We start from the raw sequence: 20764 nt of genomic DNA, 5'->3' as shown, positions 1-20764 counted from the left end.
GGAGCTGCTTTGGAAATGAATGCAACATCCCGAAATCCGTGTTTCATTTACGGGCCAGAGGCTTTGAATGAAAGCTTCACTTTCAGCACAAAAGCCTTGTTGACCCAAGTGACTTCCCTAAAGCCCGGACAAACCCCAAATAAAAGTCTAATACAATAGCCCTACCATTGGACTCAATGACTTTATGGGATTGCATGCATAAATATCAGCCACAGAGCACTCTTTATGAGTCAATTCCCCCTTTTTCACTCAAAGAAAAAAAAAAACTTGGTGCTCTTTCGGCGCCGGGACCAGTGCTGTGCTTTTAGTTGGTGTGGAACAAGTTCTTACGATGAACATGTTTGGTTTTCTACCCAAAAGCGCTTGCGCTATTCATAATAATAATAATAATAATCATAATGTGCTGTAAGCATCTGCGAGGCAACTTGGCATAACATTGATTATACTTGTATGTGGTGTATATTCCTCTATGTTTACAATCATCATGATAATACCCCCCCCCCTCCCCCCCCCCGCGACCCCTGATGGAGTTGGTTCCGGAGTCTGGCCCAGCAAATAATTGGGGCCAGCTTAAGCACCAGATCTAGAGCCAGTTTCGGTGGTGGAAAAAGAAAGAACTGGTGCTAGCCTGGGTACTGGCCCGGAACTAGCACTAGCTCAAGCGTGATGGAAAAGGGACGAATAACAGCCACCTGCTGCACACCAGTTAATGTTAACGACAAAAAGACGCTCAGTAAGTGTCATTTAAACAAACAAAAGCACATGTCCTTGCAGTTATTCTCCAAGGTGGCTTACTTCTCATCACAGCTAATGGAGCCATCTTACAGAATTCATTAAAGCGCTACAAAGACTGTAAGGGAGAATTTGAACAAAGGTCCGGTTAGAAAGTGCGCGTGGCAACTAGCTTTTCATTTGGAGGAGTAATCCTACACTTTCTGGATCATAAAAAAAGTCAGGTTAGGCATGAAGTTCAGTAACACACAGCGGTGGCCGCGTGCGCCCTCTCTGAGGAATGTGTGCTGTTCCAAAGACAGAAGGGGCAGCAAGAAGTCGCCATCATAAACTCATTTGCTTGAAAAGAGGTGCCTTCACAATACAGTCGGCAGGAGTCCGCAGGAATCCAGTGAAAGCTGAGGGGGGGCTGTGTCAATGACAAAAGATGACGCAACCTCAGTTTTTGTTTGAGTTTTTTTTTGTCTCTAGAACAAGGCCTGCCCAATTTCTTGGTTTTCACCAGAAGCCCAGCCTTCTACCTTAATACATGTCAATGGAGGAGTTCCTGCATAAAGAAGGCAGCGCTACAGGCAGGGCAGCGTGAAGCCTCTGCCTTTATTTCAGAAACAATGACACTCTGGTCCCCTCCCGCCGATAACAAATAAACCATTATTTTTGCACAACACACAGAAGAAGAGCCTGTGGCCAAAATAAAGTGAGATAGCAAGCACGCTGTAATCTGACTTGGTTTGGTGCCACGATACAGAATGTAGCTCAAGTTGGGTTTAAGCTTTTAAAACTTTGGAATTCGAAACAGAACAATTATTCTTGTGTACCGATACCGCTCTTTACAGACCGAGTGCAAGTACTTACATTTGAGAACTCGCCGATCCAGATAAGGATACCTGGAAAATGCCATTTTGATGAAAATATATTTAATTAAAAAAAAAATTCAAAAACTTTGAACTGTTACAAGAAAAAAATTTTAATTTAATGTATAGTATCTGAAAGCGCCACATAATCATCATTCAATATATTTTGGTGCACCGTTGAAGTTTGAATGGTCATTTAAAAGTTTATCAACGCTATTCCTTATTCCGTCTGTCGCATGTTGGATTGTGTGTCCGCGTTAGGCTAGCGGAGACCAACTTGTTTGTTCGACAAAGTATATGTTTGGTAAAATATACAGTACAATATGTGTAGTGGTAATTCTCTCAATTGTGTGTTCATTTTTTATTGGATATTTCACCTGGGGTGTCAATAAAGAGCTTGAAGCAAATATGTTTGACCTCCTTTTCATGAAATGTTATCTGACAACCGCACACCCAGGGCAGGCAGACTAATTTAGTAAGTATATAACAGGATGGTATTGGGTATGATAGTATTGGAGTGTTTTTACAAGTCAGAGTTTGAAGACGAATGTAAATTATCAGCACCGATACAGATATCAATGCTTCGCTAGTTTATAGCAGTGGCGCCCAAGCCCAAAATAGGTTAGTTTGTCATGGGTAAGAGTGAAATAGGATTTTAATGCTCATCATGCAAGCTTTGTAGGGAAAGTCGGCTGTGTTCTTATTTTGACTTCATGAAGAATCTGTATCGATGTTATACACTCCTCACAAAAAGTTCGGGAAATTTGGCTTTCGGGTGAAATTCCAGGATGAGCCTAAAATGCATTCAAAACTTTACAAGTGAACTTAATGTGAGCTTCTCTCAGCTTTTGAATGCACATGTCCAACTATGAAATGTTTCTTTCAGTCCTTTTTGCACACATTACTCTTCCCTTACTAGGAGCTTCTCAGCAAAATTCACAACAGACGTTTGATGTGTTTAAGCAATTGTCCTCATCATGCTATTCACATTTTCACATCAGAAATGATGGCCGCCAACTATGATGGAGACGTCAAGAAGAGCTCCATACATCAGCCATTTTTGTCACCAATGAACTTTAGTGATTGCGGTGTTACAGTGTGGGCGGGTGAGTCCAGTTGGTACAGAACTGAATCCTACTGAAAGCCTGTGGGAACAGCTGAGTCGCCGTGGAGTGGCTCAAATCCCTGCCCCCCGGAACCACAAAGACCTGAGGGCTGCCCTTCAAAAAGAGTGGGATGCCATGCCTCAGCAGACAAGACGTCAACTTGTGAACAGCATGAGACGTCGCTCAAGAGCACATCACGAGTTACTGAGACGTTGACCTATTTTTGTAGTGGTATAGCCACCCATCGTTGTTAACTTTAGTTTCAATGATTTGTTTGAGATGAGGAAATGGCCTTCTACTGAAATGTCCTACTTTCATGATATGATATCACTGGAGCGTGAACTTTTTACATGTTCCTTAAATTTCACCTGAAAGGCACATATGCCTAACTTTTTGTGAGGATTGTATATTTTCACAAGATCTGCAAGAAAATGACAAATGTGTGTCTTGAGCAAAAAAATTTTGGGGAAACAGGTAGTGAAGCATGAGGCAACCCTTAGTCCCCCAACATGGATTTCCAACACAATTCTAAATGGATTAACCAAAAATTCCACCGCATTACAGGTGCCACTGTAAAGCAGCACATCTTCACCTGCCTGAAAAATTAAAGCAAAATTAGACACCTGATGAGGCTATTGCAACGGGAATTAAATGGGGGCCCGGGGGTGGGGGTGGGGGGCATGGTCGCAGCAGCAACACTATAAAAACCGGTTGGTGTAATTAAGAGTCACTTGTCGTTTTACTGACAATCGTGACTGTATAACTGTCACGATTGACTGGTTAACAAAAGATGATTCGCAGGGAAACAATTTGTGTTTTCATTCTCTCAAGGCAACGTTAGTTATAGATCTCCTTCCCTGCTCTGACACAGAATGAGTTCAGCGTTTGCTTGCAGGAAGCTAATTTTCCTCCAACCCGTCTGTGACCAGCGGCGACCAATACCATTTCATTGCTGTTGGCAGAGTTGTAATCAAATAATAAACAAAAAAAGGTTGAAAGCTGAGAGTCATGTATCTCACGGTGAGTGATGGCAACAGAGCGTTTTGCTTCCAACAACTGCACACACAAAACAGGAACCATAAAGAGACACTCCACTCGTGGCACGCCTTAGTTCCAAATCAAACACACACACACACACACGCACGCGCACACACACACACACAGAAGCAGAGTACGGCTGCAACAAGACACATTTTGACACATTCCTAATTCAACATTGAACCAAGGGAAGTCTACTTATTTCAATATTTGAGTTTAAGAATACTAAAAAAGTGACTTAAAACATTGCGTGTAAAGTAATAATCCCAATCAGAAAACTGCTGGTCTAATGTGGTAATTTCCCCATTGCAGGACTAATATAATCTTATTTATGGTCATGTGGTGAATCAATTTACCCTGGAAAATATCAATTCAGTTGCCATGACTTCTCTGGGATGGATTTTTGTTTGTTTGTTTTTGCGTGAGGACCAAATAGTATAACTATTCAGTAAAAGGACCAGTTTGTCTTTTAAGGTTCACCTGTATCTAGTCACAGAGCCAATTATTTGTTGGCTGAGGCAGCCAAGCAGACAGACTAGCAGGCTGATATCCACAGCCTATTTAAAGAGCAGGAATGGCAAAAAGTAAAGTACAGAAGCAGCATTTCTTTTATTCAAAGACCAGACGGATTTGTCAGGACTGAAGTTTCCACTAAGGGATAGTTTTCATGTCTTTCAAGGGAGGAGGAAGGCAGATTTGAGGAGGGGGGCCATCTGCTTTCTTGTGGAGAGAAGACAAGATGTGACACGCAAGCACAGCCGCAGACAACTTGTCCACCTTGCTATGAAGCCTTCAATTAACAGGAACCCCCGACATCCTGGCGTGCAAGTCTGGACGAGACCTGGCACAGGATGAAAGAGTGGACCCATCTCAGGTGAAACTGGGTGGGTGTGTGAGACGCATGCAACCACAACTCACCGCCAGGCGTTCATCCCAACCATCCCCTCCCCACTCACAAAGCCCATTAGTGGTGGAAGAGCCCCACTTGCTTGACAAGTAATACCAGCTGTGACACCGAGCGCAGGATGGCTGTGTGTTCTGTGGTAAGGGAGGGGAAGGGTGGGTTTAGCGTGTTGGGGGTAGGGCGGAATTGAGGGAGTGAACAAAAAAATACATCTTTCCAGACTGTTCCTGGAGAGATTTAAGGCTGAGTTTGTCTTTTTATGGGGGCCTTATACACAGAGACTCGAGATCAGCGGTGAGCCAACATATGGCCCGTGTGCCAGATAACGTCCACCACAGCATTTGATATGGCCTGCCAGTCAAGTCTAGATACAAATAAAACCACACTTAAACCCCAAAATGTTGTCCAATTGTTGATTCATGATTTTTACACACAAAAATTTAGCACAGCCCTGAGGACTTCACAAAAACTCAAATGGGCCCAGTTCTGATCTGTTCACTCGCAATTGGTGCATTTATGTTTATCGCTATATCAAGTACCGATGCACTTATTAAAATTAGGTCTGGCAGTCCACTGACACTCATCACTTTGATCACTCTAAAGCATAGGTGTCAAACCTATGCTTCAGCTTACACTGCATGTTTTCCATCTCTCTTTGTTGCAACACACCTGATTCAAACATTAGCTTCTGAAGAGCTTGCTGATGAGGTGATTATTTCAATCGGTTGTGTTGCAACAGAGAGAGATGGAAAGCTTGCAGGATGGCAGCCCTTGAGGACCGGAGTTTGACACCTATGTCTAAAGAAACCTCAAGCTGGACTGAGGGGGCCATCTGTTGTGTGCACATATTTACACCATCACTCCTAAATACAAACACAGAGCAGCAGGTGGGACAGTAAAAGTCTGACCTCGACCCAGTGCGCTTGACCATGTGAAGAAGGGAGTAATGGCACAGCGGTGTAAAAAAATAATTTGTTTCTTCTTAAATAAATGGAGTGATAGGTGAACATGGGGGTTAATTTCTAGGACAGGGGTGGGCAATTATTTTTTGCATAGGGCCACATGAAAACCAGAAAATATGATGGAGGGCCGGATCAAAAGGGTGAACTAAATTCCACATCATATCAATTGGATTTCTTGATTTAAAAAGCAGTATTTTGCATTTTTGGCACGTTTTTCAGACTTTAAGAGTACATTATTCCGTCGTATCGAACAGGATTTGCTTGACTTGGCGCAACTGCGGGCTTCCGTATCGTCTCCCCCTTCTTCCCTATGCTCTGCAACTTCAAGTAACTGTGCCACCTGGCGTTCGTTGAAATGCCTGTCATTACAATTCCAAATGAAATGAATGCAGTCATTGACATCAACCTTCGGCGGGCCGCATTAAAAAGGCCAATGAGCCGGATTTGGCCCGCGGGCCGTAGTTTGTTCTAGGAAAAACAGCTGTGACGTGACTGAAGCTGAGGTCAGAACAGCGAGTGCACCCCCTGAGTTTCTGCAGTTTTTGCTTTTTAATGGCCAGCCACGAGGGCCAGAACATATGAAGCTTGCTACCTATTGGCCTACAGGCAAAGAACTGGTTTCGAAAGAAACAACTGATGCTGTCGAGCCAGTCCCTGTATCCATAACCATGTGCTGCAATTCCCAGCACATGAGAACCTGTGCAAGAGGAGCCTTCTGACCTTTAGGCAAAATTATCAAAACCAGCCTCGTCAAAGCCTCTGGATCATAATCCCAGTAATTCAAGACGTGTAAGACGTCAAGATGTGTAAGAAGCTCTATCCTGCTGCATTAAATACGAGTGGAACGACTTGAAACTGAAAGGCGCCAGAGGTGAAATCATAGACTGAACTCATGCTCATACAGTACAATGGGAACCACAAATGAGAGACGTCACATGATGGTAGGTATTGACAAAAACAAGTCATGTACTATCTATCAAGTCATCCAATAGTCATACACAATAAAAAAATGAAGTACATGTTGATTTATTCAAGTGTTCTTTTGCCTGTCATGCCACTCCGTGATGGTGTGTGAGCTGTGTATTAAGTCTATCCTCATACCTCAAGAAAAGAAAAAAGGTCCAATAATTTACCTCCTGAATTGGATAATTGATGCGTGCAGCGGCCATGAAGCCAACCACAAACCAAATGAATCACAAAACGGATGAGTGGGTGGAGGAGAAACCTAAATTTTATTCAAGCGGTTTTGAATTCAAGTTAGTAATATACACAAACCACTAGAGACAATATACCATATATTATTAATATTATATAAATGGAGGGCTAAAAAATATATACGTTTAACATGCTAAAACGGATTGCAAATTAAGTTTTCGTCAGCACCTGCGCAGCGCGACAGGCGGGACATTGTCCTCTCGGGAGGCGAGCGGGACCACACGGAAGTCGAGACAGACATCTCGTAGCCAGTCGAGGACACGATTTGATGACTTAAAATGTCAAAATGTGACTTACCTTGGCCGAAAAAAGTGGGGAGGAGAAGGAAAAGGGAGCCCAGGCAGTCGGCGGACAACAAGTGCATGGTGGCGAATCTCACGCAGGGGGGTCTTCGAGTGGCAGGGAATAAAGAAAGATGTTGGGTTCCCACGACGAGTTATTGTTGAAGAAAATGTCGTTTGGTGTTCTTTTAGTGATCCTGGAAAGCGTTGAAAGCAGTTCAAGTGAGGTTTTAGTGTTTGTGCGCGCGTGTATGTGTGTGTGTATCTTGGGCGGGGGTGACGTGGCTCACGAACTCGAGGGCTGTAGCCAGTTGCGCTGGAACAGGTAATAGTGGAGAACGGAGCGAGAGAGGAATGGGCGGGGAAGGGAGAGGGAGTGTTCCTGGAAAAGGGGGGCACAGTGTGAGTGTGTGTTTGTGCGTGTGTGTGTGAGAGCCACGCCCCATCCCCCCCAGGTCCCATCCCCCCCAGTTACCCCCCACCCTCCACACGCATATTCCCACTTCAAACAAGTGCTCTTCTTCGACATCGCCCTCCAACCCACACACACCCTCTTACCTCCACCCCTCACCATGCCCCTCTCGTACCCTCCTTGCAACCCCTTTACACTTATCTCATACATTTCCCTCTTTCTCTTTATCGACATCTGCAACACACACACACACACACACACATGCACACTTTTAATGGCGGGAATGCAAACCTCCAGAATATGAAATTCAACGAGGTAGTGGTATTCAAGTTGTCCCCCGCAGCCGCCACCACCACCACTTGTCATTTCAATGTCAAAAATATACTATGCTGCATCTTCAAGATAAGTGAGTCGGCGAGGTGCTTTGAGGTTATGTACTCGTTAATTTTGCCAACAAAAGTGAAGTGATCCGAATCTCTTCACTGCTGGGTAGGGCGTAATAAAAGTTATTAAAAATACTGTTGGGGCGGCCCGGTCGTCCAGTGATTAAGCGCGTCGGCCTCACAGTGCAGAGGTACCGTGTTTGATTCCAGCTCGGGTCTTCCTGTGTGGAGTTTGCATGTTCTCGCCGTGCTTGCGTGGGTTTTCTCTGGGTACTCAGGTTTCCTCCCACATTCCAAAAACATGGCAGGCTGAATGAACACTCTAAAATTGTCTCTAGGTGTGAGTGTGAGCGCAGATGGTTGGTCAGCTGGAATGGGCTCCAGCACCCCCCGCAACCCTTGCGATGACAAAGCGGTTCAGAAAATGGATGGATAGATGAAAAAGAAGGGTGACAGTCTGAAAATGGAATGAAAAGGAGAAAAAAATCAAGAATTAAAAGCTATCAAAGCAATAAAGGGACTTAGACACCGTACTTATTTTTTGAGGCTCCCACTGCGGGGTGGGGATCAGAGACTGCAACTCAGCACAAACTTGCTCATATGTATAGCCAGTTGCTAAATGACCGAACAAGTTGTAGCCTGGTGCCTTTTTTTTCAATTCTTTTTTTATTGTGAATTCACAGGTCCATACAGTCAATGAAAGAACAAAGCATACAAGTCCTTTATACATCTGATCTTACATAAGATTAGCTCATTTTAAAATAACCAGGACTGAGTAAGCAATACATAACGTGTAAGGACCAATTTAAGGGCCATTTTTTAGCTATAGTAAAATGAAAACAGAAAATAATACAACAAACAAAAAAAATGCCTGGCGCCTTTTATTGTTGTTTATTATATGTCTTCACTGTCGAGCACAAAACTCACATGCTCAATTTTATATATTTTTTTCATATGATAGTCATTTGTTATTTTTAATAAGTTGGTCATTTTCTGTAGAAGCCACTTGCCTCGACTTATCCCACCCCAAAAAACTCTGACACATCTGGTTTACAGTAACATTTGTTGCTCCCTTCCTGCTCCTCCGACATTGCACAAGGAGAAAAAAGGAGAAAAAAATATACTGTATGAAATTATCTTCATAATCGTCGCTCATTCACTCAACTCTGCAAGCAGCCATTCATGCCCTCAAAAAAAGAAAAGAAGACAACATTACCGGTGGCAACCAGTATTGGCGGTTATCGAAACATTGATTTTTAAAACCACGGCAAACTCACCGAAAATCTGGTAAAAAAAACAAAAAACAAAAAACAACTAAATTCGAGAAAAACAGAATAATTTCATTTTTTGTCATCATATCTTGTCAAACGTTTCATCTGCTACTTCTTTGACAAGCCTCAGGAGCGGGTCTCTAAGTTGACGAGTCAAAATTACCGTGACACTCCAAGTGGCGTCACTTGCCACAAAGAACTCGAGTTAAGTAGCGCAAATTTGAGAAGATTCATAAAAAGAGCAATGTGTTCAGGAGAATCCGTCATTCACTTTAGTCATCAATTTTATTTTCTCAACCGTTTCTTTTCGACTGCTACTTCTTTAATTCACTGACGTGTCTCAGGTGCGGTTCTCTAAGTTGACGAGTCAAAATTACCTTGACACTTCAAGTGGCGTCGCTTGCCACAAAGAACTCGAGTGAAGTAGCGCAAATTCGAGAAGATTCGTGAGAAGAGCTTTGATGGCAGTAGAATCAATCGTGCACTTTCGTAATCAATTGTTGTTTCCTGATTTTTTAAAAATGTATTTTATGTTAATCATTTTCTTACTTAGTTTGCTTATTCCAGATGACCATGAAGTCGGAAATATCCCACTGACAGCAACATCAAAGCACTCCAGTGAAACAGGGAAAAAAAACATGGATCCGAACAACGATAAGCTCACTCGTGATTTCTTTGTGAAATATTATGTCATTATGTCATTTGGCCCAGTTATGGTCAGAATTTAGAAAGTCGTTCCACTGTACATTTTTGCTCATCTTTGGATGGAAATTCCAACTTACCAATGACCAAGTGTGCTCAGATTCATTTAGCATTTGGCCCCTTGATCAGGCTCGAATTAATAGCAACAGCCCTCAGTTTGAAGCAGTACAGAGAGACCACTGCAACTTATTTGATAGAATGTTTGATAACGTTCGTGTGGTGGGTGCCGCTGATTCTCTGGTTGTAGTTCATGTTGTGGCTGGTGACTGTATCTTAGGAATGATGTCATCGGGGATTTCTTTTGTTTCCGAAGAGTAGGCGTGGCATGTGTGCGTGGATGAGCACCTGGTGTGCGGAGATGCACATCCTAACTCTCACTCTCACACACACACACACACACACACACACACACACACACACACACACACACACACACACACACAGTTGGAAACAGGGCCGTAGCATCACATAACCGCTTTGTGCCTACAGGCAGCTTACAGAAGTTTCATGGTAATGAGGCTGTATAGGATGTGAGTTCAACGTTAATCATTATGAAGACATTTTCATGTTAATAATTCAGAGCCAATTAATTATTGAGCACACCAGTCATATCTTCTGACAGTTTCTTTGGGAGAGCACATTCATATCTGGCAACCAATGATTATTTCCCATATACCATATTGCATACTGCACCTTTTTTTAGAGTTCTTTTTTTTTCATAAGACAAATAGAGCACTTATTCCAATTGATCTTCTTGGGGAATTTAGTTTTGAGTTGGGTCGGCATCTTGGAACCAGCGGTGTTTGACTTTGGAGGTTCCGCTTTTTATGTGCAATCTGTGTCAGCATTTCTCATGTCAAACAACAATCGACAATGCTTTCCTGTAAAAGTAAAACGGTTCTATTTTAGAAGTTGCGAAAATGTTTAGTCTGCGACTGCGGGATCATGCTAGTCTAGTCACACCGTGTGTGTGTGTGGGGGGGGGGGGGGGGGCGGACAGACGGGTGAGTCAGTGTTCCTCACCCTGGCTGTGAAATTCATCTTGTTTCATGATGGTTTGTGCAAATGGAGTAAAGGCACTGGCTGTGAAAAGTTAATGCAGCTTGATTAGAAGTTAACTGAAAAGCTATATTTCTTGCCTGGCTGCACTGTGAGAGGGAGGGGGTGAAAAAAAACTGGGAAAAAAAGAGAACTATTTAGTTGTTTTCTGTTTGGGTGAAAACGAATGACTGATGTGTTCAATAACTAAACATCTTGCTCATAATTGTGAATCCAGGACGAAGGACTAAATGTGAAAACAAAACATCTTCACCAGTGAATCAATCAGGCTGTTGTGTTCAAACTTCCCAAGACAGGGGCAAATGCGGCTGCAGGTTTTGTATTCAAAGGTTTTGTATTCACAGGAGAGCATTCCCCTCCGACCCCCCCAACTTTCTCCCCTGTGCCTGTTGGAGGAGATTACCCACGGAATAATGAATTCTAATACGTCATGTCATGTTGCAGAAAGTGCCGGTGCCCCTGCTGTCTGTTATTTGATGAAAGAGTGAGCGCTCTTATTTTGACAGGTTGCGAGGCATCTTGTGACATGACTTCGGCTAGCACACAAACAAACGCGGCGTTGTCACGGACAAGGAGAGAGGGGGAATGACAACACATATATTTTTTGACATTCTAGTGCCATACCTTCACGAAGGAAATAAGCAACAACACCCCCCCCCCCCCTCCACTCCACACACACACACACATACATACAGACACACACAGGCTCATGTTACGTATCCAGTTTGCATAAAGTATGTGTTCTCCAGGTTGAGAAATAACACAGTTTTAATGCTTCTGCAAACTTGAACTGGCAGCAGGGAGAATGATCCAGTTAGAACCACAATAAGTGCACAACAACAGAAAAATGTCTACGGCTGTCTGTCTGTATGTCTCTCTGTTGAGCCTCCAACCTTTTTGAACATGAGCTCCTCCTTGGGCCCTGATGAATGCAAAAGGCAAGCCGTTTGGTACACAATTTTACAGTGCAAATTAATAATAGGGCGGCCCGGTAGTCCAGTTGTTAGCACGTCGACTTCACATTGCAGAGGTACCGGGTTCAATTCATCTGCGGCCTTCCTGTGTGGAGTTTGTATGTTCTCCCAATTCAATCATTTTCTGAACCGCTTTCTCCTCACGAGGGTCGTGGTGGGTGCTGGAACCTATCCCAGCTGTCTTCGGGCAGTAGGCGGGGGACACCCTGAACCGGTTGCCAGACAATCGCGGGGCACACAGAGACAAACAACCATCTGTTCACACACTCAAACCTAGGGATAGATTTTGAGTGTTTAATCAGCCTGCCATGAATGTTTTTTTTGGAATGTGGGAGGAATCCCGAGTACCCGGAGAAAACCCACGCAGGCCCGGGGAGAACATGTAAACTCCACACAGGAAAGCCGGAGCTGGACTTGAACCCGGTACCTCTGCACTGTGAGGTTGACGTGCGAACCACTGGAACCCCGGCCCGCCATCTTTTAATCAATGAATATATTTCAGACAAATGAAGTGACATTGGACTGTTTCCTGCGTCACCACAAAAAGCTCTTTCACAGCATGTTCGTGTGCTATGGCACGTTGACTGGGAATCGCTGATTTAGAGTCTTGAGTTGACCTTTGGTATGGGGGAGGAAGCGGGAGTACCTAGAGAAAGGCGTTGTAAAACATGTGAAACTAAAATAAAACACGACAACTGCGAGCATAGTGTTTAAGGAAGTAGAGTGCAGGGTAGGTAAGAGAGGGCTTTCTTTTAACTTTCTTAACTGTCATCCAAATATTTAATATTATTATTTTTTTATTATTTTATTATTTTTATTATTATTATTTAATAAATATTTGCATGCAAAACTCACCCCCGACCTCCCGTCAGGACTTATATCATTGATATCCCTTCATCCACGTAGCATCGAGTAGGCACAAGTTCACAACGTGGATGTGCCGCTTATCTGCATTATTCCCCCTTTACCCTTTCTTTTGCCTGATCAGTCCCACCGACACCCCATTGAATGGATTTTGGTCTCAAGAAGTGAAGAGCGAGTAACCCTGACATTTTGAGTGTGTGTCAGGGAGGGTAAGATCCACTTAATGGCCACTCCTGCTCTCTGGCCCGCAGCCCTGACTGGGTCGATAATTGCTTCATTTGTTAATCCGATTGAGTGTGGGATCGGGCTGCTGTCGATGCGGACTTGCCTCCCGTTCTGCAAAGAGTATTTCTTTTATTGATTTCATTGTTCTCTCGCAGAGCCTAACTTTTCCTTCTCAACTAATCCTCACATTTGCACCAAGAGAAGCTAAATGGGTTTCTTTGTTTGAACCCCTCCCCCGCTCTCATTCTCTGCATCCACGGTGTTCTTATTTCAAACGTGGATGAAAGTGAGAAAATGCAGCCTTTACAATGACATGCACACTTTTGATTGGCACTGGCGGAGGTAGTACAGTACATTTACATTTACCATCTCCGGGTGGGTTGATCGACTGAATGCCTTCCATTTTTCTCCCTGAGGGAAAAGTGAATCGAAAGTACAGTTGACAACGGTCCCGCATGATATTTCGTGGTTTGTGTTGAAGGGGAAGAAAATGTGGCATACAAAGTCAGGTGCGGTCATCTCCATAGCTAATATTTTTCATTTATGGCATAAAAGTGTTTTTCATCTTTCAAATATTGACGGCATTTAACGTATTGGCCCGAATATAAGACGGCCCTGATTATAAGACGACTCCTTCTTTTTCAAGAATCGAGTTTGAATAAAGACTTTTTGGACACCAAATTAGTTTTTATACAGGAAACAATTACAGTACATCTGAAACAAATGATGAAAACAATATATTTGAGAGAAAAAGCATTTTATTTTGCCTAACTTTAATCTTAATATCTGAACATTTAAATATGTAAACTAAAGTGCAATCACATTCGTAACTGAATGGCTTCTGGCTTTTGAAATGTAAATGACATCAAAACTTCTCCTCACTTGTCGGTTAACCTGGCCGATCTTCGACCCACTTTTCTCCAGATTGTTGCTACGTCTCTCCATTTTCTGTTATTTCTTCTATTATTTTCTTTTCTTTCTTACCGCTAATTTTTATTTTTCTTCTTCGTGCTACCGCTATTTTTATTTTTATACTTTGTGGCAGGGGTTCACTTTGGCCTGGAGAGTCAAGTTCAGGATTCGCTTCAATGATTTCTGGTGCCACCTAGCGTCGTGAATAGGTATAATGTCTAGACCCCGAATATAAGACGACCCCCACTTTTTCAGTCTTATATCAATGCAAAAAACACCGTCTTATATTCGGCACTATTACTTTGGCACTGTGTGAGGTTACGTCAGGAATAGACTACGGCACGTTGAGTACATCAGGTTATGTTGCCGTTCTGTCGACGGCATTCAGTTGTAAATAGAAGACGCCATGTTCCTCAATTCGAGCTATTCCTCACACACGCAAGCATTGAGTTAACTACTGAGCACATTGCTACTCAGTCACAAAAACAACTGCACCTACAGTGCCGAGGTCCAAAAACAACATAATATGAATGAGCTCCCTGCGCTCAGAAGCATCATTTTACATTGTGCATCTTTGACGACATTTCCAGTCGACTCTGACATCTGATCACGCCGCAATGTAGTGTGTGGCCCAGTCTGCCTTGCAGTCCTTTCTACTTCGTTGAAACTCTACTTAAATACAAATATTATTACAAATAAAGTCCAAACACCTAGCAAATGCCTGTATGGGGCTTGTCTTCATGATGGTCAGAGGTGATCTTGGGCGTATACTTTGCCCCCTTTAGGTGAGAGGTGGAGTCCACCCTGGTCTGTTCATCAGCAATTGCAGGCCGCATAGAGTGAAACGAGCATTCAGACTCACATCCACACCTCTGGATATTTTATTTTTTTACTGACCTTAACCCGCTTGTACTTTGGAATATGGGAGGAAAGAAAACTCACGCAAGCATGTGGAGATCATGAAAAATCCAAACAGGGGCCGATAGTCAGTTCCTAATCCTCAGAGGCGTGAGGCAGATGTTCTAACCACGAATGCTCCGTGCTGCCTCCTCAACCCTTCTGCATTTATCGGGGATGTACTCCGTTATTCTGACCTTGTTTCCGTACATAATTGGAGCGTGTTATCAAAACCATCATGACAGATACTTGTCTTCTTGCACAAACCAAAGGGCTAGCTTGGCCTCCCTTTTTTTTTTTTTTTGAGAGCATGAAAACAGTTTAAAGGAAGGTGTCAAGGGTGTAATCTTTGGAAACGGCAACCTTATCAGCCTCCTGCAAATGGGCCAGCATGCTGTTGCTCCGAGGCATCTGTCAATGATTCCCTTGTCTGCTTTATATCTCCATTGTCTGCATTTCACCGGTCCTGCTACTGTACGTCCCGTCTTATCAGCTCCCTGCATTCTACTCACGCTCTCCCAGCGGTGTCGTTTTACACCGTTAGTCCTTCTTGTGATAACTACGTTCAGTTTCTTCGAGGATCATTTGCTCAGTCCTGCTCCGACTCCCCCCAGCGATTTGTTGAGTCTCACCGGTCCCATTCATGATCCTAAACCCGCCGGCCTCCTTCTAAATCACGAAGGTGTTTGTGCTATTGGTGATGAGCCACTGCGCACAATAGATTCATAGTGAAATTCGACTTGCCAAGACAAGGATGTTCCTGTGAATGATCACATTCTAAAACAACAATTTAGAATCATAACCAACAGTTTATAGAAAAAGGTTATACCTATTAAGCTGCGCCAAAAGTTGACCCCGCAAAAAATGATTTCTTTCTATTTATTTTACACACCCTGCAGTAAGAAAAATTCAGAAATCCAAACAAATTGAATGTATCGGAAAGAAAATCACGTTTTGTGCAAATCAACAATAACGTGTCCACAGAGACAGTTACTTGCATGTAAAAATTCGGCCCTTATGGAAATAAATGACTGGGTTTATGTGCTCAGACATATTGTCATATAGGACCATGAAATGAACTATAAAGAGAGATCTCGGTGATACCTTCAAGACCCATCTCATTTTATTTCATTCTCTGCCATTGCTAATTATGCCATTATTATTATCGCTATTACATGACACACAGAGAGCCGACATGAGCATGCACCTGTAACTTGCCGTGGTTTATTGTTAAAAACCGTCTTGTTTCCCTTGGACTGGGCTTTATAATCCTTGTATTGAGGGTGCATGTCGGTATAAATTTGCCATGACAAATTTCCTGTGAATCGGTTGTGCTCGGCAAAGGAAAGTGATTTCATCAACTCTGAAACCATCCTGGAAAATTGGTTTCCTCTGAAGGCTTTTACTTGTAATGGTTCCAATTGCCCTTGTACTTTTGATGAGAGGCATTTCCAGCCCAAAACATGAAATATGATGCGTGCCGTGTTTGACTCATTCAAAAGATTCAGAGTCATATTTGCATGTAGCGTGGATGAGGTGATGCACAATTTGATACAACCAACAGCGATGTGGCTGAAATATCACATGGCGAATCTTATTTGTTTTTGCCCTGTTCCACATTGGGGAGTATGGTGGCCCCAAAGAGATGAAAGACGTGCAAAGTGCTCCCCGGTGACAGCTGTGGTGAGTAGCTGACTGGTACTGACTGACTGAACTGGTATGGTTACGGTAGTCAAGGTAGTCTCGCATGGCAATGTGTGATCTTGACAACTTTATGTAGTCTGCAATATAAGACTAGTTTTGGAAACAGAACCCAAAACAAAATAGTTTTTTTTTAAAAATAGAGTTACAATACTACTTGGGCATTCAAATCCGCTCAAATACAGTCAACCTACTGGTTGACTACGCTGTCATATTTTTCAGAAAAGGTCATTGTAAATTTGCAAGAATAGTCCGAATATTCCTTAAATTTCGGTTGTTGTTCCCCCCATAACAAATGTATTGTGTGCATGTTTTAAGATGAGGATGAACAAGAATTTGGTCATGTGACACTTTGGTAGATATGTTTCACGAACCAGAAAATCCATCCATCCATCCATTTTCTGATCCACTTTATCTTCCCAAGGGTTGCGGGTGGGTGCTGGCGCCTATCACAGCTGTCTTCGGGGAGTATGTGGGGGACACCCTGAACCGGTTGCGAGGCAATCGCGGGCACACAGAGACAAACAACCATCCACGCTCACACTCACACTCACACTTGGGACAATTTCGAGTGTTCAATCAGCCTGCCATGCATGTTTTTGGAATGTGGGAGGAAACCGGAGCACCCGGAGAAAACCCACACAGGCACATGGAGAGAATGCAAACTCCACACAGGAATTTTGGAGCAGGGATCGAACCCACAACCTCCGCATTGTGAGGTCGACGCGCTAACCACTGGACCTCCCTGCCACCGAACAAGAAAATAGTCTTCAAAAGTAAGAAAATTATGTCACGACAGTAATTATGACCATTTTCCTAATGTGAGAATATAACACCTAAAATTTACCTTGAGAACAAGGATGTCGTCTCATGAAAATAACGTCTTATTACTTGAATAAAGACGACAGCTGTGATCGTCTTTATTGTTCAATGACCATAGATCCAATGTGATGATCAAGCAAAATCCGGTGTGCTTAAATATTAGACGTGTTTTGGGTTATGGTTGGGGTGTTCAAATTACTGGACTCGCTCTGAGCCATGGCCGCCTACACTGCGCCACTGCACAAAACCATTCGTCAAAGAAGCAAGCGTCAGCTGTCTGAAAGTCGATTCAGAGGCACAATAAGGCGAAATGTTCTCAGCCCGTCCGCAATTTGTCATCTGCGTGGGATGTACAGTGTAGCCGCTGTCATGTGATCTGCTCGACCCGTCGTGGGGTGCTTTGCCGCCGCCACCTGCTGTATCCACTGAGCAAAATTACCTGGCTCCATCAATGTAATTCCCTGGCAACATGAAAGGCTGCTTCCTCCGTCTGCAACATGTCGACCGAGCGACTCTACATCTGTCAGCTGCCAGCATTGTTTATTTCTCACCTCGGCTTGAAACTATTTGTTGGCTTGTCACTTAATGGTGAGAGGGGGCCGTTGCCTGCTGCCGGCTGCGGCTTTGAACAACTACCCCAAAGTAAACCACAAACCAAGCATACAGATACTTGTTACTCCTCTTTTAACATGTCAGCAAATATTCTGGGGAAAAACTTCAAGCACTTTCTCTTGATTATCTGCAACTCCCGAATGCTCCATGAAATTCTCACTTAAATGAAAGGACAGTCATTGTTATTGCGATTCTTTATATGAACAAAAAAAAGTGTATAAAATGTTCAGCACACTGCTGTTTCCAAGGTGAAAATACAGCAGACTTTTCTTCAATCAAATAAAGAAAAGTACCTGTCTTTCCCTTTTTGAAAAAAAATCCAAAGGATGACGAAGTGAAAATGGGTTCTCTTGCGCATTCTGTGAAGTTTTTCTTCCACCAGACATTTTCAATGGTATTTAGAATATTGTGGATATTTGTGTGTGTGTGTGTGAGTGAATGAGTGAGTGAGTGAGTGAGTGAGTGAGTGAGTGAGTGAGTGAGTGAGTGAGTGAGTGAGTGAGTGAGTGAGTGAGTGAGTGAGTGAGTGAGTGAGTGAGTGAGTGTGTGTGTGTGTGTGTATGAGAAGATTTTCTCTTATCTTTTTTTTCACTTTCTTTTGTGGTCGATATAATTGCCAGGCAACCTGGCGGTTCAGTGGTTAGTGTGTTGACCTCACAGCACAGAGGTCGTGGATTCGATTGCAGCTCCTACGTGTGTGGAGTTTGCATGTTCTCCCCAGGCCTGCGTGGGTTTTCTCCGGGTGCTCCGGTTTCCTCCCACATTCCAAAAACATGCATGGCAGGCTCATTGAACACTCAAAATTGTCCTTTGGTGTGAGCGCAGATGGTTGTTCGTCTCTGTGTGCCCTGCGATTGGCTGGCAACCGGTTCAGGGTGTCCCCCGCCTACATCCCGAAGATAGCTGGGATAGGCTCAAGCAGCCCCCCCAGCCCCCACCCGACCCTTGTGAGGATAAAACGGATCGGAAAATGGATGGATATAATTGCCAATAATTTCATGTGTTCATATTTAAGGAAGATCACCATCATTATTCCACCTCCACACCCCGCGGTGGGAACACAAGCCTCAGTCGTTCCTAACCGTACCATACACGTCCCCAGCTAAGTGAAACACTGAGTGGCTTTTGTTCCCATTCGGCAGCACAGCGTGACTGAAAGTGCCACCTGCAGCAAACACATCTCAGACAAGGTGCAGCAACCTCAGGCACCGCTTGCAAACTGGCATCATAGTTCAAAATTCAGACTCCAGCCCAGATGTAAGATATGAACTCTTTTTGTGATCCCTGGCCTCAGGCAAGATTCAGGGGCCATCTGCATTGTAAAACAGCTTTACCAAAGCCCTCCGCCGTGTCTTCTGTGCCCAGATGTCTCTCCGGAAGCATTGTCATGGGCACGGCATGAAGCTGAAGAGGAGACGAGGGCCTAAAGAGAGCTGACTGTTATGCTAACGAAGGTGTGGTTGGGTGGGTGTGGCTAATTGCAGTGTTCTGTGGAAGGTCAGTGGCGTGTACGAACTCAGTGTCTTCATTGAGTTCAACCCTGAGGCCTCTAGAAGATAATGTCGGCCAATATTCGAAGCAGCAAACAAGACCAGACCTTCGGGGCAAAGACGGTCGAATCCAGATACTGTACATTCCAAAGTCAGGGGGAGGGGGGTTCTTCAGAAAGCGGGGGCTCCTGTGTCTTGCAATGGGGCGTGTTTAAAAAGTCTTAATCAGATTTGAGTCAGTTGAAGGCCGGGCTCGGTCTGTATTGTTGCCTCGAACAATGACTGGCTCAAGATGACATCAGGGAGGAACCCTCTTTCATACCCGGCAAATAAGACGACTAAGTAAGCAATGTCATGTATAGCTAAGAGGCTAAGCTTAATAATAGCCACAGGAAATGTTTTTTTTGCCCCCAAGTCATAATTTCATGTTGACTTACAACAAAATATAAATTTATTGTTGTCATTTATATTATTGTTATTATTTTTAACTAAAGTGTAGTCGTGATGTCAGTTTTCGAGTCTGAATCTGAATGAAAACTTGAGTTAAGATGCCAGCCTGCAGCAAAATTCTTTTTAAATTCAAAATAATCCCACACAAAATAGTCAAATCAAACAGGTCAAAGTTCAAAAGAAGCACATGTCGAATGGAAGCCGTCTGGCTGTCGAGGCAGTCGACGTTGCTAAGTGACCTGCTCCCAGGAGAGCATATCTGACCGGAGTAGCACACACATCGCAGGTTATGAAAGTACACACATGACATTCCCTGCTCATGTGCCTTGACGGAATTCCAAACATCCATCAGGGTTTAAATGACAACATTAACCTGAGCAAGATTATTTGGTAATTTGAGGGGGAGAAGAAAGCAAGATTTGTTTCAAATTATAATCCGATCGTTGAATAAAATAAATTGAACATTTCTAGAACAAAGCCTTTTAAAATTGCTTGTTACTGTACAATTTGCATTTTAAAATTTACAGGAATTAAATCTTCTTTTTCAATAATTCTTAATTCTACAACAATACAATCGATGAATCTGACAAAAAAATGAATCTGACAAAATAAAATACGGTGTCATTCAACCATGATCACTTGTTGTTTTTTTGACAAGAATCTCAACTAACTTTTTTTTCCAACAAAACTGAATCTTTTATCTGTTATGAATAGGTTCATGTTCTATTGACCCATATGTGCAACAGGATATCTCCTTGCATGTGCAACATATAGATTCTCGTGATCAGGTCTCCTCTCCTCAGGCAGTGGCACGTGGAATCGAAGCCATTGCCAACTGACACTTGCGGAAATTGTTTCTCTGTGTTGAGGGGGTGAAAATGTCAAAAGTCTGTGCAAT

The 20764-nt window shown here is 43.3% G+C and overlaps 1 protein-coding gene across 2 annotated transcripts in view; it reads right to left on the bottom strand.

Annotated features, from left to right (window-relative positions):
- LOC127608440 (CD166 antigen homolog A-like) overlaps positions 1-7517 on the bottom strand; it is a 39649-nt gene extending 32132 nt beyond the window's left edge. The window contains exons 1-2 of one of the 2 annotated variants that reach the window (XM_052077505.1): positions 7387-7517; positions 7109-7289 (exon numbers count right to left, since the gene is read on the bottom strand). In XM_052077505.1, the coding sequence (XP_051933465.1) occupies positions 7109-7175 (67 nt within the window). In that variant the 5' untranslated portion in view covers positions 7176-7289; positions 7387-7517. Of the gene's footprint in view, positions 1-7108 lie in introns of both variants that reach the window. The other variant, XM_052077506.1, reaches the window with a different exon arrangement.
- Positions 7518-20764: the final 13247 nt, after the last annotated feature.

Source organism: Hippocampus zosterae, chromosome 10, assembly GCF_025434085.1.
Source record: "Hippocampus zosterae strain Florida chromosome 10, ASM2543408v3, whole genome shotgun sequence".
Classification (NCBI taxonomy): domain Eukaryota; kingdom Metazoa; phylum Chordata; class Actinopteri; order Syngnathiformes; family Syngnathidae; genus Hippocampus; species Hippocampus zosterae.
Note: the sequence above shows the minus strand (reverse complement) of the source record. Positions and strands in the feature narration are given on the sequence as shown.